Raw genomic sequence first — 22,837 nt, 5'->3', positions numbered from 1 at the left:
GACAGAATACCACCATTGAAACTATGGGCAGATGTCTATGCCCCATATGAAGGGGGATGACTTCTTCATCTCTTCATGCTAAGAGTATGGGGTTCAACGCCAATACACAGTGTAATAATAAGACATAGTTAACCATTGATCTACACCCTGTTTGGAGCCAAAGTTTACATTTTGGCACTACACACTTTAGTCCTCTAACACGCACTCATTTAAACAAACATATAAATCTTTGATATTATTCAACACATAATTAGTAGCATGAAGAACAGAACTAACAAAAAATGCCTTTGGGTTGTTTGCTTTGGTTGTTGGCTGTTGTCAGTTGTTCTTGATTATGATTGATACTTTGATTGTTGTTAGTTGTTGGCTTTTGTGATTGTTGTATATGTATTATTGTTTGTAGTTGTTGGGTTTCAATGGATGTTGTATATGTGTTCTTGTTTGTGGTTGTCAGGTTCCGGTGGTTGTTGTATGTGTGTTGTTTATACTGCTTAGGTTTTGGTGGTTGCTGTATATATGGTGTTGTTTGTCATTGTTGGGTTGTTGTAATACTTCATCAGGATCTGAAAAGGATTCATGAACCTTTATCGCCTAACCCTGACCCTGACCAGTCCCCAAACTACCTAGGAGCTTCTTTAAGTGCTGGATAAGCAAACACTAAACATGCTACATATGGGACAGCAAGGGGAATATTTAAAATGCAATCATGAATCATTAATGCTGTTTGCCTTTCGACATTAAGCATAGCCTGTGAAAACTGGTTGTGGCTGCTGAGACAAATATTCTTACAGCAGCTGTTGACCAAATAATTTCTTATTGGGTACAAACAAATTTTTTGCAAATTTGTTATTAGACAGGAGAGTCAATAATTTAATTATCTGAGGTATTGTGAAATGGTCTCTTCCACGTCAGCCTCTACAGTACATACATATTTGACCTTTAAATTAATTACTGCCCTATGCAACTCCTTTAGCTTTCTATAAGGAGAGGATGTTTTCCCGTAATGGCCAATGGCAAGTCAACAAGTTTGCAAAAAAAAACTATTTAATGAAAATGAAAAAATTCTATGCAGTTGGAAGAAAGAACGTTTCAAAAGCAAGATAAGACAAATCTAGTAGATAAATTCCAGGTGAAAGTCCAGACTAGTCTGGCATGAAAGATGAAAGTAGCAGTGAACTGGAACTCGTTCCAAATACATGTACAGATCACATTCACACGCAACCCAGCAGTCAAGTTCGTTATGCAAAGTGTACAGTTATGCAAGTCTTTCTGTGCACAGAAATTATCAAAAAAAAAGTTCTGCGGCGCACTGAGTTTGGCCAACTACAGGATCTAGTTCAGAAGTGATGTTCAGCTGTTCTTTCACAGGGTTAAGCTGGTCCTGATGGTCTATTTGGTCTGAATGCCATGGAATGATCTAATGGTGATCAATGTTTCTGGTTACTGTAGTTAAGCGATGTAAACTCCGATGAGTGCTGCAACAACCATTGCAAGAGTTTGCCATTCATGTGAGGTGGGATTTCTATTTAGTCTGTCAGACTGGGCCATTAGTGTATGTAACAGGGTATTACAGAATGCCAGCTGACTGGCTATATTTTGTTATTAATGTGGACTGTCGCCAGAGCACAGCAAGCTGGTAATCCGCCATTTTCTTTTGTTAATTAAAAACCGGAGGAAATCCACTTGGACTTGACCCAGAATGTGCAACTCCTCGAAGTGTGACTCTTCAAGGCCTGTGAAGTGTTTGCAGTCGGTCAAAGGTCTCTTTTGACACAATAACAACATTGATTTAGTGTAGTGGAGTAGAGGAAAGCAGGTTTAGGTATAGGTTGGGTGTTGGACAGAAGAAATGTACCTGTTGAACTGGTTGATGTCTTCAGACTTGCACATGTACTCAGGTACTGCAGTGCCCTAGGCCAGACCAGTGTACATAAAACATGGCCCTCTCACTGCAAAACCTAAATTCAGTTTTAAGAAACAAACTGAATAGACTCAACTTAAAAACATGAATAAGCTGTTGCAACTCAAATAAAAATGGTACAACGTAACTGTTAAATAGCAGTGAAAAGGTTAACGTATTAAGTTTCCCTACTCCAAAGGTTCAAAGAAACTTGTGTCCTTAAACCATTGAAGTAAACTTGACATTTTTTTATTTTTAAATTTACAACAATTTGGCTGCCACTAAGCCAGAGTAATTTCCAAATGCAATTTCATTGCGATGATACCAAGAAAAGAAGATCAAATGTTAAATTGATATGCAGGTTATTGTTTGAAGCCCATTAAAAAATTCTGATTAATAAATGAAGCTGTGTGGAAAAAAAAAAAAAGTGCTGCTGACATGTTGGGTTCTTTCCTCCGATGTATTTTTGCTTGACTGAACGCGAGTGAGCTCATTGGGGGCCATGGGGCTTTGTGTTTGTGCTGGGGAAAAGGGCGTGCATGCAAGCAGGCCGGTGGACCCCTGAACTGTGGTCCAGCTGAAGAAGAAGGTATACGTGAAAGTAGGCCAGTGGACCCAACACGTACCTTTTCAGCAAACCAATTGACCATTACTATGTATTACACCCCACTGTATAATACATTTTTTCACAACTGGTTACTGAATGTCCAGCCAAGATTGATACATGCTAAAACATTACATTAATGAGATAAAATTATTTAACCGATAAAATTAAAGACTGAGTTGATGCAATAGGCTCCTAATCGGTATGGATACATGGCCACTAAAACTAATCTTTTGTAAGGCAATGATGAATCAAGACAAAGCAAATGATAACGAGCCAAACTTTTAATGTGTAAATATGTTTAAGGGGGAAAAAAATGATGAAGAGGACTTACACTTGTGTTTAGCAATATAATTAGGTAGCTATTTATTCATCCCAGTCTTTAATTTGATCTGTTAAACAAATTGTTACCTCTTTGTCTGTAATTTTTTTCAATATTGCACAATAAGCACAATATGAACATTGCATTTTTATTCTTTGTGGCATGCATATGTACAGTACTTATAGCATCATGTGGCTTAAATATGTAAATAATATATCTGCATGAAGCATGAAAAGCACCCAATTAAGAAACATTATCACCTTGTTAAATTTCTGGGATTGGAACTGTGGTTGGAACAAAAAACAGAATGCACAGGGTGCTCCCCAGGACCGGGTTGGGAGCCACTGCCTCAAAACACGAAAAGTGTCTAATTACGAAAAAATTAACTGGAGTTTTCCTGATAAGATCTGAATAATGATATGCATGTCAAAGTGGCACTGGATGTGTTAAGCAACGGGAGGCTTTTATTTTGATAGAGAAAGGACTGTGTAAAAGGACAGCATTAAAATTACTGAGTAGGCTACATTTCGTTTCAGTTCAGTGAGTGAGTCGCGAAGCAACTGTAAGGGTGTTTCTCCAGCTCTTCCTCTCTGTTTAATATGGCGTCAGATGGCAAGAAAAAGGTTGTAGGATTTAGGCCTAATTTTGCAGAACATTGATGTGTTTAATGATGCGTGCCTTTTCTTTACAACTGAATTCAAGAAAACCTTGGTTGCCTTCCCGTGGTATTTAAATAGCTATCGTGCAGTGTCATTGAATTCCATAACGCTAACACTTGATTTTCCGGTTTGTGAATTAGGATGTATTTATATTTGTATTATATGCTTATCTGAACCACAATTTACGCTAATTCCAAATAAGGAAAATAAGTAGAAATGAATTGATCTTCAGAAGTGCGGCTGTCAAAACAGTGACTGAAAGTACTTGTGCACGATGTTTCGACGTGAAATAATTGCAGGGAATACTGGATCGCTTGGATGCAGGTGAAGTTGTCATTGGAGATGGAGGATATGTTATGGCATTGGAGAGGAGAGGCTATGTCACGGCCGGGCACTGGACGCCAGAAGCCGCAGTTGAACACCCAGAGGCAGGTAACTGAATTAGGAGTGAAACTTGGGCTAAAAAATTTCATTCTCAGTTGGCTAATAGCAACAATAATAACAATAATGAATACAAACTCACTATAAAATGCAGAAATAATTTACTTTGGGACAAATTAGTCAATTGCCTTGCTGAAGAGTTTTCAAACAACGAATGATTGCAGTATGCATAATAACTATTATTGACTGTCTACTCGGCTAGAGGTGCCTTAAAGTCGTCATTTTTAATAAGACAAGTGCAATATATTTATTTGTGCTAGTTTCTTTAATGGTAAAGCTACAGTTGCTCGCTAGCTAGGAGCAGAAGTCTGTGACTCTCTAGTTCTCCTTCGTTACATAAGTGCCACTGTTACATAAATTGCCCGCCCCCTCCTTACGCTTGAGGGAGTACCATGCATGACCAAGACATACGGTTCTGCAAAGGGGCTGGAGTAAGTCTAAGGAGATGATTTCTTTGGTAACAATGTGTATTGACATTGTCTGAAATGTGGTTTCTGTTCATACAGTTTCTTTGCTTACGATTACGGGAAAGGAGCTCACGTGCTGTTAAAGAATACTGCATTCGCTGTTACTTTTTTCCAGTTCGGCAGCTGCACAGGGAATTCCTGAGGGCGGGCGCCGATGTCATGCAGACTTTTACATTCTACTGCAGCGATGACAAGCTGGAAATCAGCGGCAGAGTGCTGAACATCACTGTGAGTAACCTAGGAATGGACTCATTTAAAGGAGACTCTAACCAAAACCATCATGAATTATATGGTCACAACCCCCTCCCCACTGTAAATTACACCCTGGTGCCCAGCTGGGTTCAGATGAAGTGCAACATTTCTGGAGCTGCATCAATCATTCCCTCAAATACCGATTTCAAAAATAGTCTCTGATGTGACAAAAATAGACTAGTAGAAGAAATGTAAAGCCCATGCCTCATATCTGAGTTCCCATAAAGCAGTGAGACACCATTTTCTGCTCTTCAGTCTACCTCTAGTACTGTTTCATAATCGGAGAGCTGAACTTTGGAGCAGGGTTACTAACATAAAGGGTGTCTGTTCCTCTGTCCTCATTCTCGACCTTCGTCACTTGTTCAAGAATCACATTGTAATTCAACTTTGTATTTTCATGGTTTATGTGCGTACGTAATGGTATCACTCCTGTGATTGGTTAATCACATTTCAATTGACCCACAGGGGCGACAGATAAACGAGGCGGCCTGTGACCTCGCCAGGGAAGTGGCCAATGAGGGAGGCGCCTTAGTGGCGGGCGGAGTCTCCCAGACCCCCTGCTACGTCGATTCAACCAGTGAAAGTAAAGTGAAGGAAATCTTCAAGAAACAGCTGGATGTTTTCATTGAGAAGAACGTTGACTTTTTAATTGCTGAAGTAAGTGCATTTAATTTTTTTTCCACAACTACAGAACTGAATTTTGTCTTTGGAGCATTTGCGTAGTATTGTTGGTTGAAATTTAGTAGTGGTACCTATGCTATGGTTTGCATTGTATTGAAAAGGAATCAACCAGCGATGAACAATAGGCTGCTCCACAGACCTTCCAAAAGTAGTACATCAGTGTAAAATGCACCAGCTTTGCCATCTTTGAAAAGTGAATTCAGGTTCTCTGGACATAGTATCTGACTGATGGCCTAAGTTCCTCATCTATTTCCTCATTTAAACATTCTTTTTTTTGTCCAGTTCTTCCAGCACGTGGAGGAGGCAGAGTGGGCCGTCCAAGTTCTGAAGACCAGCGGGAAGCCAGTTGGGGCCACATTATGCATTGCACCAATGGGAGACAACAATGGAGTCAGCCCAGGGGACTGCGCTGTCAGATTAGTCAAGGCTGGTATGTTTCACTGTCAGAGGTATCTAGGACCACAAATGAATGCCTTTGGCATTAGTATTGCTACCGTGGTTACTTGTACTGCAAGGGATAGTTCAGTGCTTGGGATATACTCTGTAAAAACATTGTCCAGAATCGCTTGTTTGTAGTCACACCAAAATGGCTACAGGGTGGTGCATTCTGCTTGGACACTATGTTTCTGTGTGTGGTTGCCCAGTGGTATGCTATCCTGATTGAGCTTTGGAGAAGAGCTTCATGCTTCTCTGCTCTCTGATTCGGAGGATATTAATGACATGGACATGAAAATGCATCAAAACGCCACATTGGGCAGAAGGGGGAGGGGGGGGGATTAAATCTGGTTCCAAAAATGGGAATTGTGGAGTTTTAGGAAGTTTTGACATGGCTTTACTTCCCTCATTAAGGCCAGACTGGAAACTGTTGCTGGTTAAAGCAGAAAAACACAATAATTCTTCATAAGGATGGAGCCATTTTCAGAATAGCAATGCAAGCACTTGGTCATTCACTTTTGTCTTTTGAAAAAGATACAACTTTCATGGTCGTTGAAATGAACACGGAATGGACAGGAAATGAGACGCTGCCTATTTAAGTGAGTCCCTCAAATAGACAAAGTGCACTGTGGTTGGACTGAGCTTCAACATGAGGCTGTGTGGTTCAGGTGCCAAGATCGTTGGGGTCAACTGTCACTTGGACCCCGTGTGTGGCGTGAAGACTGTGAAGCTGATGAAAGAAGGTCTGGAGGCTGCTGGTCTGAAGGCCCACCTGATGCTGCAGCCCCTGGGGTTCCACACTCCGGAGTGCAATCATGGAGGGTATCTCACCCTCCCAGAATTCCCCTTCGGTAAGAAATGATTCGGGACACGTTTAATTTACAAGTGCCATTACTCTCAATGTGGAACATTTGCGTGTGTGTGATCATGCAATATCGTTCTTCTGTAGCATTGGAAGCAAGAGCCATCACTCGATGGGACATGCATAAGTATGCCAGGGAAGCGTATAACGCTGGCATCCGCTATATCGGTGGGTGCTGTGGGTTTGAGCCCTACCACATCCGTGCTTTGTCTGAGGAGCTGGCACCAGAGAGAGGCTTCCTACCCCCGGCATCAGAGAAGCATGGGCTGTGGGGTAGTACCCTGGCCACGCACGCCCAGCCCTGGATGAGAGCAAAGTAAGTATCCCACAATCCTCCACAAAGATCTTTCTTGTAACAAAGTAGATTTAAGTGAGGATTGACAATGTAGACCAGTGAGTATATTTATACCTAGAGACATGGGTCTCTTTCTCTCTCTCCCCGACCTCCCCCTACCCCCAAAATTAAAAAGTAAAATTAAAAAACGGTTTGTTTTATCATTCTTTTATTTATATATATATTATTCTTTCACAAGCCAAATCTGGGTCACCTGTATTTTATTTATTTATTTATTTATTTTTAAACTGCTCTGAAACGGGCATTTCAGAGATCCTTTACAGATAATGGATTGATTTTAGGATTATCTATTATCTATGATGATTTCAAGAACCACTGATTGAAAGTATTTTTTGTACAATGTGCCTGTTACTGTGCCTGTTGGTCTTCGTGTTCAAGAATGGGCTTTGCAAATGGGTTAGAATATGGTAAGAGTAGCATTCCATTCTTTTCACCCAGGGCTAATCGGGAATACTGGGAGAACCTGCTACCAGCATCAGGACGGCCAAAGTGTCCATCCATGGCAACTCCCCACAAATGATTTTTTTTTAAAAACTTCATTTTAATTGATTATGTTGGTTCCCTTTCTGAAGCCCTGCTGTTCTTATCGATCTAACTTATTAATTGGTTTTTTGCCCAGATATACATTTTAGCAAAAGATGTGCATTTATAAACTACCAATCTGTATGACAGAACACCAGATTGTTTTAATGTGATTATGTACCAGCTGTGGTTTTTACATGATATTGATTTAAAAAAAAATAAAATGCAAGATACAATATTGTTAGTGCAAACAAACAGAAAAAATAAATCACATTAACAGTTCAGTTATTAGTCCAGTGTTATTTTATGTTCAGTGAAAAAGGGCTACATGTGACCATTCTAACATTGTTTAATGTTCATTTACTGTTTTGACACTCATGTAATTTGTTGTAGAATGTGGCTAAAATGGTAAAAATCATGGCTAAAGTATGCCACCTAGTGGCCAAAATGGCAGCAGAAGAAGGATTTATTCGGTTCCTGCCACTGCTGACAAATGCCAAAAAACATGCCTCTTAATTGTAAAATGCAGGAACTAAATGTAACTTTACTGCCTTTAACAACCATTCTGTATGTTAAGTTTGTTCCTTGTGTATGTCTTGGAAAATGGGCATCGCATGTATTTGAAGTTTTACTTAACAATTTCTTGATCATCGATAATTGTTCCTAATCCACAATTTTTTCATAAATCTGCCAAACACATGCTATGTTAGTATTTCCATAGTAACAACTAACAAACAGGAACAAATAAAAATAATGATCATAATTATTCTTAAATGTTATATTGGCTTGTTTATTGTGTTTGATTATTTAAAACCTTTTGACTTTTTTTTCCCCCTTTCAGACTTTTCTTCTATTGTCCCCAACCACTGTAGTGGCTGCTTTCTTTGGTCGCTTTGTAGTACTTTTACAGTAAATTAAACTCCCCTCTGCTACATACTTTCCCCAAAGTATCCAACACCAGCATTCTGCCCAGAATGATCCACTGATATATATATATCCAGTTATACCAAACTGACATGATCGCTGTCCCACTTCTAGTCCCATACTTTCAACAAGTACTATTTAATTTTAATCATTGTACAAGCTCCATATGTATTCTCCCTTACAAGTGCTTTAAATAGCTCTGTGGCACATTCCTGAACCAGGGTGAACTCAGTAGGCAAATTATGTAAAGTAACATTTCACAGAGCTGCTGGAGAATCCATAACATTTAGCAAACCAAATGACACACAACTTTTATTTTTATTTTTACATAGCCCTCAGGATGAAGAAACAGTTCCAGCCAACACTTCCTCTCAATTTCCATTCGCGATGGAACACGACAGTCTACAAAAACACTATTGACCAAAACAATATTTTTTGCACTGCGTTTGTAAACAATGACTAGTCAAAGTCCTTGTCAAATGTTGAAGGTATAATTTTGCCAGTTCGATGTGCGGTCCTATATTATGACATGAATGTTCCAGTCTGCGCTACGTTCTACGTCATTACGTTCATTGCGTTGCCCCACATGCAGATGCTCAAGTCACTACGTCAGCAAAGCTCGTCAGATGAAAACATTGGAATAGAGAGATGTGGAGAGAAAAATATGACCAAGAAAAAAGAAAATTATCCGGCGATATTTCAGGAGCAAGAACTAAACAATGATGTGACAGCGTTCGCCTGAAAATTCGACCAACTATAATTTGATCGCGAAGCACGAAGGTCCTGTTATTTAAGTTTATGAAGGATTCAAGCGAGGGAGACACTGCAGTTGGAAGGGACGAAGAAAAGACAAAACATTTGACAGCAGGGCTCTCGCAAGCTGCTCACTCTGTGTCGTGTAAACAGACCCTCACACGTGACTGTAACCGTCCGCATTGTCTGGAGCCTGAAGGGTTTTAATGGCAACACAAAAGGGCCTTTGCGTTTATATCAAGTAGCCAGCTAAATAGTTTGGTTGTTAAGGCGAAGCAAGTGGGTAAGATATGGCAACTGCGATGCCAATTTAGAATATTCGTTCTGAGTTGTTAGGAGAAGGGCAAAGATGGCTGTTTTGTGGATATTTTGTGATACTGGCATGATTACCCAACTGGTTAGCAGCTATTTTACTTAATCGGGGTTGTTCACAATTGTAAAAAGCTGTAGCACCAGTTAGTTCGTCAGTTCCAGGCAACGTCAAGTTAGCAAGCTAGCTAACTAAACCATTCTGTATTCGATTTCGCTGTCGGAACAACGGGAAGACTAACATAGTTTACAAGCTTGCCAGTTTGCCGATGTGAAAAGATGTCCTTCACAATGGAAGACAATTTGGAGTCGGGATGGGTTGCCGTTAGACCAAATGTTTTTGAGGAAAAGGAAAAGCACAAATTCGTTTTTATCGTGGCTTGGAATGAGATAGAAGGGAAGTTTGCGATCACATGTCACAATAGAACCGTGCAGAGAAGGAGTATTGCCAAGGATCCAGGAGCCGAGGGAACATTAGTCTCAGTGGCCGGGGCAACCGAGTACAGAAGTTCAAAAAGTCCCGTAAAAGAAAAGGATGATGGTGGCAGTCAAAACAGAACCAAAGGTCGACAAAGCGATACAAATAGTCACACGCGAGGAGCAGCAGCGGGGGTCTCGAGCCCCGTTAAAAGTGACAGTAAGGTTGTGGGGCCAAGGGGCAAAAGCCCCACCGCAGTGCTGGACATTGAGATTCTGGATCCCACTGGTGAGCATCACACCGCAGAACTTGGCGAAGTGGCGGATTCTGAAGACTTTGAGCACAATGTCCGAGAGGACTGTAGCTGGGCTGGACTATTCTCCTTCCAGGACTTGAGGGCTGTTCATCTTCAGCTGTGCTCTGTCAATTCGGACCTGGAACCATGCTTGCCTCCTCTCCCGGAGGAACCCTCAGGGATGTGGACGGTGTTGTTTGGACCTCCGGAGGTCACTCGATCGGAGATGGATACACTTTGCTACCAGCTACAGGTCTACCTAGGTCATTCACTGGACACTTGCGGATGGAAGATTCTTTCCCAAGTGCTGTTCACCGAAAGCGACGACCCGGAGGAGTATTACGAAAGTTTGAGCGAGCTACGACAAAAGGGATACGAGGACGCGCTCCACAGAGCCAAGAAGCGCCTGCAAGAGGTAAGACAAAGCCGACGCAGAGAGCAATATATCATCACTTGGCTGAACAAAGACTCTAACTCTGTTCCAGAGTAGTGACGAATAATAAAATAAAATAAAAGCAAACAAAGCATGAAATTATTTTAGATATTTGGAGTCACATTTTGCATTTTGTTTTAATAGCTATTTTCATCTATTATGATTATGTATCTGGCCAACTAAATTCTATTTTATTCACTTGGCCACAGGTTACCTGCTCGTTGACTTGACATTGGCGCGCAAGATGAAGAATGTACAATCATTCAAACATTTATTGATGGCGTGTTATCCTGTAGTTTTTGTATACGGTAGTGGACGGTTTTTTTTTTTGTTGCTAGACTCATTGCTTGCTTATGTTCAAAGCACATTTTATTGCCTACGTGGCATTTTTTCTCTTATTTTGGAACAGTCTACCAGTATTTTAACAGTTTTAATTGGGAGTGACTGAAATGTTGTTCTTCCTTTTGTTTTGAAGATAAAACAGATGTTCAAACCAACCAAACCCCTTTAGTCAGTGAATTTAAAGCAGGATAAAAAATCAAGGTTGTCCTGATTGTTCATGTGCACTGTTGTAGTCAAATTCCTCAAGGTATTCATGAGTTAGGAAAATCATTTGAAAAGCTGACCTAGGATTGGGCTGCTCCACAATGAGGCTTTTTCCTGTTCTCACTGAGTGAGAACATGCACAGGGTGGGGGGGGGATGGGGAGGAGGCTGGCAGGTGACGTAGCTCTCCAAACACTCGAACACGTGGCCTCTGCATTTTCTTTGTTTCAAAAAAGCCCCAGAGCTGCCATCTGTTGCTTTACATTCGGAGAAAAGTGCTCTGTAGGGCAGAGGCCACTTCCTGAAACGTGTACACTGGGCTGCAGCCGGGGGTGGAGGGGGGGTTTAGGGAGGGAGGAGGGAGGCCCTGGCTCTGTGTTTGAGGTTTATCATCAGTCACTCCAGTGGTTTCCTTATAAAAGAGCTAAGGCCAAGTTGGTGAGATGCTAAAGAGTCCAGTATTCACACAGACAGACTGACTAAAGCCTTCACTCCAGCCTGCCTCCGCTCTTTATTCAGCTCTTTTTCTGCAATAATGTCAGTGCTCGTTCTACATTAGATTTTGAACACTTGAGACATTGTATCAGCCTACTTTTGGTACTTTTTATTAGCACTTTTTTGAATACATTCAAGCTAGGTTCAAGCTTATGGTATCTTTACTCATATTGTACTGGCATGCGCACCGGTGTGTTAATTCTGAGGTACTAAAAGTACTGGGACTGATTTTTGAGGGCACGTTGACCACCGCGGCTTTAACGCCACCCTCAGGGCGCCCTCCACAGACGGTGCGCGGAACTGCCGGACAGATTGCGTTTTAGCGTAGCCCTGCGCGTAGGGAGTGAGCATCCCTCGGTGAGCAGCGGGACCAACGCGGCTTTGTAATGCAAAGGACGTCGCTGAGGTCCCCCCCGGCCCACCAGATGTCCACATGACAGCCGTGTGGAAGGAGATACTGCCGCGCCTGAGAGAGGGAGAGAGAGAGAGAGAGAGCGCAATCTCCTAGTGTATTCCTCAGCATAAGCAGCACTGACTCCCACGACCCTCCTCTTAGTGCCCTTCCATTACATTTAGTGACAGGATGTAACGTGGGCTGTGCAATTGCTATATTTCTGCTGTAGGAGGTCCACGTCCAGTTAGTTGTGGTGTTAGACGCTGGGCTTGAAAACTTTAAGAAATTAAACCCACGGAAGGTGAATGTTTGAATGTACTAAGCCAAACCTGTAGGCCTGAAGAGACATTTGCTTGTTGTGTGTATCTAGCTGAACGTGTTCCCTCTGGATCCTTTTATATTAGCGGACTTTGCGCCTTAAGGGTGTAAATCTCCAGTGGAACTATAGAATTGACCCTGGGGAATTGAGAGAAAAAAAAAATCAGACTGAATTAGGTGTGAAAATGTGATCAGATGCTTTTTCCTGCTGTGTAATTTACTGCGAAGCAGCAACCTTGCTCAGCGTGGTTTAAAGTCAGCCTTGGGAAAGTGAGAATGCCCAGGCCCGTCTGGACAGCCCCGCTTACAAATCAGCAAAATGGCAGCGTTCTCAACTCGGGCAGGTTTCCAAAGACCACTTTTCCTCCTCAAAAGCTGCTTATACGCCACAGCCCAGTTCTCCAGGCTGGCACGTCTCTGAAGCTTTGTATCGATTAGCTTCTTCGCGGCTACGGCTGATGTTTTTGCTCCAGGTAGGTTTGGGGCCTTTCCTGCCGCGCTGCTTGTTTTCTTTTTCAGGAAAAGGGTGTGCTTCCTCATCCCGATTCCTCCGGGTTTTTTTCTGCACGGGCAGAGCTTCCTCTGCTTCGGAAAGAATGCCCGCCTGTGTCTCAGAGTCCAGAGTTTGCCCCTCCGTGCAGGTTTCAGGACCGCTAAGCAGAGGAGGGTTGCATTAAAGACCTTTGAACCGCAGTAAAAAAAAAAAAAACAAAAGGAAAGATGTCATGACCCCTCATGTATAATTAACGTGGCGTAATGCCCACGGCGACTAGCGGACGGGTTTAGCGTTTGTCTGGGCGTTACTCGAGCCGAGGGTGCCATTCTGGAAGAGAGCGAATTACATCTGCCGACACCGTCTGCCGGACCTCGCCCAGGGCTTGGGCCGGGTGCACTGCTGGAGCCCGAGAGCTGGGAGGGTTTGGTGTGGGGGTTGCGCGATGTGGAGGAATTCCACACAGGCACGTTTACAGGAACGGAAAATGTGTTCCACGTGCAACCCGGAGAACAAGATTCCCATTGTATCCGTGTCCCAGTGCACAGAGGGGTGTTGACTTTCTGGTACATCGTTTTTGATACATACTTTAACATGAATTCTGTAATGAAGTAAATAATCAAAACTAAATGAAATGTTATGTTAGAGTTGCTGTTGGTGGAGGTAGATGTCAAGGAACTAAAACATCCACCCACCAGAGGAACTGGTGTGTTGCATTGTGTTGGACTAAACACCTCTGAAATTCATCCTAGTTTTTGGAAATGAGTGCAGTGGATGAGACCTGTCTGAGATGCATTTGGCACTGTAGCTCGATCAAGCCATGGGCAAAGTAACAGACTGCAGGCAAGAGCTGTGCTGAGGTGGTCTTCATGTGTTCAGGTAGTGTTCAGGCACTGTGATGACTGACGCTGGGCCAACTAGCGGAGGATGGGTTCCCCCTCTAATGTCTGGGTTCCTCTTGAGATGTTAAGTGGGATTTCTTTTCTTGCCACTGTTTGGGTGTTTGTTTTTTCTTTCTTTCCACTAGGTTTTCTTTTTTTTAACTCACTTCCTGGATTTTTTGGGGGGATTTCTGGCTCGTTTTTGTCTAATTTTTTTTTCCTGTTTCCACCGAGCGTCTTGGCGACAGTGTCTCTGTTGAGCCCTGAACAAGTGAAATGGAAAGGAAGTGAAACGGAACGGTAGTTCGGTCGTTTGTTCCGTAATCCGCGTAAATCGCTCTGGATCAGAGCATCTGCTGAACGCCGGAGATGTAAGCATTCTGTCAGACATGGCGTGTGGAGATAAGGCTGTAAAATGATCTCTGGCAGCTGGTGTGGGGCGCGTTGGCAAGCCATGGGCATGCTAGGGGGTACGGGGGGGGGCTCTCTCAGGCTCTCTTCTTGTGCCAACCAGGATTAGTCGCGATTTGTTACTCCTGGCCCCCCCTCAGCTGTGCCAGGGATCAGATTTGCCCCCCCCCCACCTGGGTTAGTCCCTAAGTGGCCCCTTGGGGTACTCACTCCTGGGGTCTCCTGCCATGGTGGAAACCATGAGCTAAATCAACGGGACCCCACCCACAAGAACCCCCCCACCCCCTCACCCCCCAGTGTGACAAGGAGGGGAAATTGGTCCAGTGACTCTGTCGGCATGGAAACACTGAGTTTTACTCCAATCTGTCAGCTTGTTTGCTGTTTCCTCTAAGCTGTCTACACGTTTTAAAATATACACAATGTGTTTGTTTGAAAAGAACCTGGTAGGAAATCGCAGCCTTATCTTTTATTTATTTATAGGGGGGTAAAATATCTTTCCTTTTAAAATTATAAAAGTTTATGAATGGGTTGCAATAAGATATATGGTAGCGTCAAGTTGAAAAGCAGTCAAGTCAATAAGCCAATCAATAAACGAGGAGAGAGTTGGGTCTATCTGCGCTGTGGTAATTGGACTGAGCTAGTCATTCTGTGCTATTTTCTGGGACCCTATGGCTGTTGTAACATTTGAAGACCTGTCTCCTCAAATTTTTCCCTTTTGGTAATGTAGCCTACTTCCGAAGTTAAACAATAGCCTATCTATTTTCCTTGTAGTTTTCACATTCTCTGCTGTATGCTCTTAAATAGACGATGGCATTATTTCTGTTGATGGTACTTTCATTTCAGGTCAGGGGTCACTATTGATTCCATGGCTGGTATTTCAGTCAGTATTTTGAATATAGGCTTGCACTAATAACCCAGCATTACAGCTAATTCCAGTTTATAGTAGTCCTTTCAATGAATTACTGTTGACTAAACCGGTATAAACACGACAGCGGCTACCATGAATAACTACTGAAAACTACTGACAAGTACTGAGACCACCCCCTTCCTCCCTTCAACCCCCCCATGCAGAGTGGGAACATTATCTGATATTGCTCCAGGGGACATTTCTATTGATTAGCCTGAGAATTTGAGGATCACTGGAGAGTGGAAGGCTAGTCAGTTGTGCGACTTGTGTGTGTGTGGGGGGGTGGGGGGGTCGGGTACAGTAGTATTCCTCTCCTGTTCAGGGCTGTAACCGGATACCCGGCCGCATTATCTCCTGTCTTTTGGGGGGCTCTGGAGCGTGGGTCTCTGGGGGGGTTTCAGGTGTTTGTGTGCACTCTCAGAATTCTGAGAGAGCTGGGATTGCTCTCGTGTGTTTGAGCTCTGTAGCATACAGTGTGCGAACAATCTCCGGCACCTTCCTCTCGCTATTGGACCCCATTCAACTGGTAGCACCCAAACTAAAACAAGCTTATGAGGACTCCGTGGGCGTGACTTGAAGGACATCTCTCACAAATCATATGCTTTGCCCCCTCTAATCAATTAGCCTAACAGTTAATATGTGTTACCATCAGCACTGCGACCAAAACACAGTGAAAGAAAGGTAGCTGGGGTGCTATGAATTAGTCACTAACAGTTGTCGGCTAACAGACTGAATATGTTCACACTATTTACCAGCTAGTGTGCTTTCAAACCTTCGGGCCATATCAGTACTTATTCACTTGGTTCAACTAAATCAAATATTATAGCTCTTATTTATACAGTAGCCTACGTGTAATAATGGCAAGTAATGAACTTCCTCATTGCGCTGTAGCTAGCCGGTGAGAGAAGGAGAACAAGCTGAGTGAGAATCTGAGAACCCCGTGAGTCACTGGGATCTTGGGCACCATGAACATTTGCACACCTACAGGTGTCTTATTAGAGGGAAACCCGAGGCTGTACCCCGCAAGCCGTCCAAAACATTAAGTATCACAGCTGCCTTGGATTATTGTTTGCTCTATTACAGAACTCCGTGGATGCAGCTTAGAGAACTTCTAACAGTTCTAAAGCACAACTTTTCTGCCCATTCACATAGAATTGCTTAGTCAGCAGAGTACAGGCTCTTTGTTGAGGCTTTAAACACCGCTTGGCAGGACTGACTCCGCTTCAGTGAACACCCCCCCCCCCCGGGGAAGAGTCTCCTTACTGGTCTGCCGGTGTTGCTATGGGGATGCCTGATGCTGTCATTCGAATACACTATAATGGGGTTTTCAACTTCCATATGGACACTACCGATCAGTCATTGTGGGTGAACATGTGTTTGAATGGCCAGTTACTCTATCTGATGTGAGCAGAAAGCGAGGCTCAGCTGGTTAATACTGGTGTAAACTGGCTTCTCCCGGTGAACTGGCTCCACAGTTCAATGTCCGCCAGGAATGCAGGGCAGGTTCATTTCATTCTCATTCATAGCACTATTCTTGTGCTGCATTTAAGCACATTTCATTAGAGGATTCAGCATTGCGATAGTCTACAAAACAAGACGAGAGACAGGCAGACAGACAGACAGACAGACAGACATGGAGGAGAGAGAGCCCCACTAACCCAAAGTAGACTGTGACTTGTGGGGGAGGTCTATATATAACCCTCAGTCCAGAATCACAGGAAGCTAAAGGCATAATGCTGTGGGAATGTGCGAACGGAACGTGGAACAACTGGCTCCATTTTTCTCCTGTAACATCCACTTCACCGACAGCCAGCCAGTAATGTCAAAACAACAAGTCACTGCAGACTCTCTACAAACAGCTAGACCTGTGTCTGAAGAACACTCAGTATTAGCGAAAGCATCTCATCTTTCAGGCATCTCATCATTAAGGCTTTCGCTTGAGCTTTCAGGCAGAAGAATATGCACAGAAGTGCATTTTCAAAGTAACAACACTTTGTTTAGCTTTTTACTCAGTTACATAATGCAAAGGCTGCAATGCCAGAATGCGGACTAGGCTAGACCAAAATCGCCCAGTGTGCCTCCCTTCAAGGACACGCTCCAGGGGTGCAAACTGGACCCAAACCGTGCGACCCAGTCAGCAGACGGAGGCAGGGAGAGAAAAGGAATCCCGTCGTTTGTGTAAACTTCCTGTGGTTTTACGGAGCGGGGAGGACCGCGAGGGACTGGAGGGGATTTTCCGCTCTTTCATTCTGGGTGCGAGACGGACGTGCAGGCTCCCCGGCCCTGTTTCCGTTGGCCCGAAGCCTAGCGGGCTCTGATACCCTCGCTGCTGGAACAGCGTCGGAGCGCTTTGCGCGTAAGCTGGTGGCGCCCCGTTTCTCAGCCAGCCGGGCGTTCCCAATCGTACCTGAATTTAGCGGGTTTTGGGTTGGCTGAGCATGAAAGTGCGCAAAATCTCCCTCCTTACAACCTCTCTATGCCAGGAGGGAAGGAACCAGGCCTATAACAGAGTATGTAGGCCCCTGTAAGGGGGCCTTCACACAGACACTATAGCACTTGTCAGATCTGTTTTTTATTCCCCAAAATTTACTATTCAAATTTGTGTTTTTCTTTGTAGTTGTGTTTAGGTAGAAAGGTGTGAAAGTGGCTTTGTCATATGGATTAGGCTACACTGGCAAATTGTTGGACTTTAGTGTGTTTTAGTGTTCTTTTTCATCAATGCATTATACAGTAGCCCTTCAGTTCCAAAGAGAGTAAAAGAATTCCTCGGAATTAAGCCCGACCCTGCATAGTACAGTCCACCCCGACAGCCCAAGTGCCTTTGGCCTACATTTCCAATGAGATTTAATCTTGCTGGGGCCTCCATGCACTGCACCATTGATTACATTACATTAGTTACGGTAAGTGAGTGGTTTACAGCCTTCTGCTCCCGTCCAGGATTAGCAAATTAGCCGACAGACAGAAGCGCTCCCGCGGTCCAGCTAAGCGGCTTTTATTTTCTCACCACTGCGAAACGTGCGTTTGATTTTTCCACAGCCCTTTGATGCGTTCGGGTTCTCGTGCGCGCTCCCTTAAAGGCACAGAGCCCCCCCCCCCCCCCCCCCCCCTCTCTCTCTCTCACGCGCGCTGTGAAAATAAGCTTGTGGTTTTAGGTTCGGAAGCGAACTGTGAATTAGCGGGCTGGATGTAGCCTGCAGCTTAGTCTTCGGTAACATTATTCACGGCCATATTGTGCTGGTCTTTTCTGCTCACCTTCATTATGTTGGTTATGGTGAGTTATTAAAACCTTTTTGGGTTCCTTTGCCATGTTCAATAGGCTCCCTTTGTACTAATTAAAAACTGAAACCTAGATGTTATACAAAAAGATATAACAGGCAACATAATTAGGAATTATTTGCATGCAGCGATTCAAATGAAGGGGTATGTAATTAAACAATTATGGAAAATTGTCTCCACTTTTCACCAATGAATTTAACTAGTCTTGCAGTTGTTCCTTTTAGACAGTGCTCATTTAAATGTCTGCCAGATGGCGTTTAGGAATTAAAAAAACATTCAATTCTTGCAGAAGTTAATTTGGCCTACTTTAAGTTATAGTAGGAGTTAGCCTGAACGCTCTAAAACTGAGCTCTGCTCTTGTGTCATGGCTGACTGTATTCTGAGCACTTCTGTCAGGGCCATGCAGCCACCCAAGTCCAAATGAAAGTGTCTGCTCATTTTCCTGCTACTGTACAATCTCCTGCTCTAAGCTGGCATAGTGAGCCTATTAGCGGCCATTTTTTCTAAGTGGGCTTTCACAAAAACCTTGCCCCTACCCTTTCTGGGATTCGTAGTGCAGTACGTGGAACACAGTACCCAAACTTGTGAGGAAAGCTACCAGCCTGCATTTGAGACACAAATATTTTATTAAAAATGTAAATACAAAATTATTAAAGCGAATTCCTACAATACAGCAATTCTATGTCTGAAAGTCTTTTAGGCTAAATTGACAAAGGCATTTCAACCTTTAGTTTAAAGATTTCTTTCTTAGTTTCCACAGTTAATGCTATAAAATGTGCTCTTAGTTTTCAGGGAGATAAAGAAATAAATCAACGTTGAATGAATTGAGATCATGATTTTTAATTACAATTCCCAGGAAGGTTGGAAATAGTTTGTATGTTGTGATCCCACAGCTGAGAAACCTGATCATTCTAGCATATGATACATGTGTGAGAAAGAGATGATTGAGGACAGCTCGCTTTAAAATGGGTTATTAGCAACCAAACAGACAAGTTTTGGAGATGGAGCACATTCCTTAGAGCAAAAGGTTTGTGCAGGTTTGCTCTGATGAAAGAGTTCTCATCTCTGCTTCATCGCTAAATGCTGTTGTCCACAGCCTGGCTCCCTGTGGAACTTTGAGTGTAGTTTAGTACCCCTATCTGAGCTGGTCCTTCTTTGAGGCTTATCCTTCTGATGTGCTGGAGGGTGTGTGTGTCTCCTGTCTTGTGGGTAAGCTCAATATCCAGAGCCAGAGGTTCATTAGGGGCAGTGAGATGAGAGAAAGCGTATCGATTCTTCCCCTTTTTCATTCTCAAGCGGGGTTACTTTGCCACCGTTTGAACCTTTACAGGAACATCAGTTCCTTCTTGAAGCTGTCGTTCAACACCGTGTCTGTGATGTCACCTTGCATATTTAAGGTGGTTTCACAAGTGTTTTGAGTGTGTCATCTCTGGCACAGTTTGTACTTCTTCTGTTTCTCACCGTTAACCTCATATCTTCTGGCTGTGCACTCAGCAGTTTGGTAATTACGGCGTGAAATCGACCATGCTGTGCTTTTATTTTTCTACTGTCAGTGGGTGACATTTCGTTGCCTTTCGCTTTGGATGGTAAACAGCTTGCCAACCGGAAGCAGTAGGCTATGTAAAATCCAAGGAGAGCTTCTAGAATGGCACACAACTACAAGAGCAAACAAGAACAAGTGAGACTTGTTAGGATCGAAGACAAAACATTTGCATTCAGCAAGAAAAACGTGTAAACAGTAGGAATTCCCATATCTGAACCTTCAACAGAAATTATAGATAGGGCAGGAAAATGTTTGTGATGAAGCTGTGAGCTCATAAAGAATTGAAAAAAAAATCCAAAAGGCTCAGATGCAGTGGTATATTTGGGGCATAACAGTTCTGAAAAAGTGGCTGCTCTTAAAATAATGTTGGCTTACACGGGGTTGGGACGTTGAATGGCCTGGCAGCGCACCACGCTTCCAGAGGGGAATGCTTAGGGAAACACTCGCGTCCCAGTAGACTGTTAAAAAAAACTTTGACTCACGTGTCAAGTGGAATGCAACGGATATCTCCCCGAGCTCCCGTCTGCTTGTGGCAGCGACCGAAACAAAGCAACCATAGTTCTTGACTGGAAAATTACAACCTCTCAGCTTGTTGCCGTTTGTCCTGGAGAGGACAATCATTTAAAAACAAAGAAAGCAAGCCGAGCGTTTTTTTAATGTTCTGTTACATTTTTCAGCGCGCTGCCAAACAAAAGAACTGACAGTGAAGAATGAGGAATTCAGAAGAAGTTCGCTGTAGTCTAGTTTTGCGGCGGGGCCTTTTTGCGCTCTTATTTGCTCAGGAAATTTCACCTCGCGGAAGCCTTGTCCGCGCCCGTTGCTAGGACACCGTCGGGCGGCCGTCTGTCCGCCACGGTTTCAGTTGGATTTCCTTTTGTTTGAGTCGTACAATAGTGATGCTCTAAAACAAACTGTTTCCAGCGTTGAAGGGAACCTTGTGCTGCCGCACGACTCTTTAAGCCGGACGGATTGTTTTCTTTGCTCAGACACGCACATCGCGTCGCCCTCTCTGAAATAGGCTATGGAAATTATTAAAGAAATTACTGACAGTTATCGAAGATAAGCTCTCTAAGAACAGGATCGTATTTCCAAAATCCTTCAGCGGCAAACCTTTGATGTATTTACTTTTGAAGTGGGTTGCCTTACATTGGCCATAATGAGTTGAATAAATATGCGCATGTCTTCATATAGTAGAGAACTGCTGTTGTCAGTAACTGTATTTGATGGGAGGGTGCTGTGTGGCCTGAGGTCTAGTCTAAAGTCTAAGCAGTAGGCCTAGGCTATAAATTTAGATCTTTTGAGCCAAATTCACTCTTACTTCACTTTCAAAAATAAGCAACAAACCTGTCTGCTGATATTTCTGGCTGTTTGTGGCCTGTGAACTTCCCCTGACTTAACCAACGTTTAACAAACTGCCAAAAGTGCACGAAAGCTTGGTGTGATCTCTGAAGAGCTTTAGGGCAAGACCTGCCACTCACATCTGAGTCAGCCACCTGAAGAAACAGCAGTTGTGCCGTCTCTCCAACAGCTTGCCCCCTGGTGGAGGAAAAGTGTACTTTTCACACAAACGTACATTTTCCTCTTAACTTTAAGAATTTGTGTTTTAAGCCTGTTTAAAAGGCCTGTTTAATGTATCGCCAACTGATAGTGTTTCTAGAGACAGCGTTGTACATTCAACAGATTTTGGGAATCATTTTGTATTTAAATGTATTGTGGTAAAGTCTTAATATTTTTATGCATTCAGCTGTTACTTAAAGGTCCAGGAAACTGGATTCAAATTGTGGTGACAGTTGATTGTCTACAGGTGTTTATTTAAAGTCTTTTAACCCAGTTATAGCCATTAAATTGTAATAAACAAACACTATTAGACTATCGTGACCTCTTCAGCAGATAAGGACATTGTGGGTGTGATATCCTCTGCTCATTAATATTCATATCTGTAAGACATCTCATATGTAAACCATTCCTTATCACTAGGTTAGAGCAAGTTGTCTAGTGCAGTAACATTACACTACCCAGCAACACGAAAGAAAGCAACATAAGCTAGGTTTTACCGTCGTATAGTTAAAACGGCGGATCATTCAGTGTGTAATAAATTTGTAATACTGAACTACTGTACACTAACATTAGTGTACACTGGACTTGGCAGCAGTCTCAAACAGACATTACACCCAAATAAAAAAAGGATTTAATTCCACATATTTAAGCTTAAAAGCTATTTAATTATAGCTGGCTAGCTGTAGGCATACTTACCAATCCATCACGCATGTGTTCTGTGACCACTGGGAGTGTCACTAGTAGCAGAAGTTGGGAGGGAGCTGTAGGGAGGGAAGGCACTGCACCATGCACCAGTGCTAGCTTTTTAGCAAAGTCTTTTTAGCAAAATTTTGCGAAAACAGGGGCTACAAACATTGACTGTGGGTCTCTTCAGTTTTTGGAAAATAAAAAAAGCCCTTTCCACGTGTGCTTGTGTTGAGAGAGTGGAGTTGTGACACCTCCTCCTGCGCCTCTCTGTGTCCCTCAGCTCCTGGAGAAGCACAAGGCGGTGGACAGCATGGTGGAGCTGCTGGAGCTGTACCAGGAGGAGGACGAGGCCTACGGGGATCTGGCTGAGGCCACCACGCAGCTCTACCAGTACCTGCTGCAGCCCTTCCGCGACATGAGGGAGCTGGCCATGCTGCGCCGCCAGCATATCAAGGTGAGCCACTGACCCCGGATCAGTTCAGGCTCCGCTCACACGGGGTAAGCCTACCCTATAACAGTCATTAGGGGGAGAAACTACGGACCCTGGATCAGTTCAGGCTTCTCTCACACAGGGGCACTGACACGCGCTTCGTTGTGTATGCTGATCCTAGATCAGTCATTAGGGGGAGAAGTGTAGCAGAAAACACATAGGTGAATATTCCCGGTGTTTGGTGCTCCTGTCTGAAACAACATGCTAC

General features: G+C 43.4%; 2 protein-coding genes across 2 annotated transcripts in view; both read left to right on the top strand.

Annotated features, from left to right (window-relative positions):
• Positions 1-3,288: 3,288 nt before the first annotated feature.
• Positions 3,289-8,274, top strand: LOC118237452 (betaine--homocysteine S-methyltransferase 1-like). Its single transcript, XM_035436173.1, has 8 exons — positions 3,289-3,449; positions 3,785-3,917; positions 4,509-4,621; positions 5,111-5,302; positions 5,609-5,756; positions 6,430-6,612; positions 6,711-6,939; positions 7,417-8,274. Exons 1-8 carry the CDS (start codon positions 3,426-3,428, stop codon positions 7,496-7,498), a joined length of 1,104 nt encoding a protein of 367 aa, XP_035292064.1. The 5' UTR covers positions 3,289-3,425; the 3' UTR covers positions 7,499-8,274.
• A 722-nt stretch (positions 8,275-8,996) lies between these two features.
• LOC118237451 (junction-mediating and -regulatory protein-like) overlaps positions 8,997-22,837 on the top strand; it is a 31,407-nt gene continuing 17,566 nt past the window's right edge. Inside the window, exons 1-2 of the mRNA XM_035436172.1 lie at positions 8,997-10,614; positions 22,420-22,593. Coding sequence (XP_035292063.1) covers positions 9,766-10,614; positions 22,420-22,593 — 1,023 coding nt within the window. The 5' untranslated portion in view covers positions 8,997-9,765. The remainder of the gene's footprint in view (positions 10,615-22,419; positions 22,594-22,837) is intronic.

Source organism: Anguilla anguilla, chromosome 10, assembly GCF_013347855.1.
Source record: "Anguilla anguilla isolate fAngAng1 chromosome 10, fAngAng1.pri, whole genome shotgun sequence".
Lineage (NCBI taxonomy): Eukaryota > Metazoa > Chordata > Actinopteri > Anguilliformes > Anguillidae > Anguilla > Anguilla anguilla.
Note: the sequence above shows the minus strand (reverse complement) of the source record. Positions and strands in the feature narration are given on the sequence as shown.

Excerpts from the sequence above, each read along its gene's own strand:
- LOC118237452 (XM_035436173.1), top strand. The coding sequence starts at position 3,426 with ATGGCGTCAGATGGCAAGAAAAAG. Across the intron at positions 3,450-3,784 it reads CGTCAGATGGCAAGAAAAAG|GGAATACTGGATCGCTTGGA; the intron begins GTTGTAGGATTT and ends AAATAATTGCAG. Across the intron at positions 6,613-6,710 it reads CCTCCCAGAATTCCCCTTCG|CATTGGAAGCAAGAGCCATC; the intron begins GTAAGAAATGAT and ends GTTCTTCTGTAG.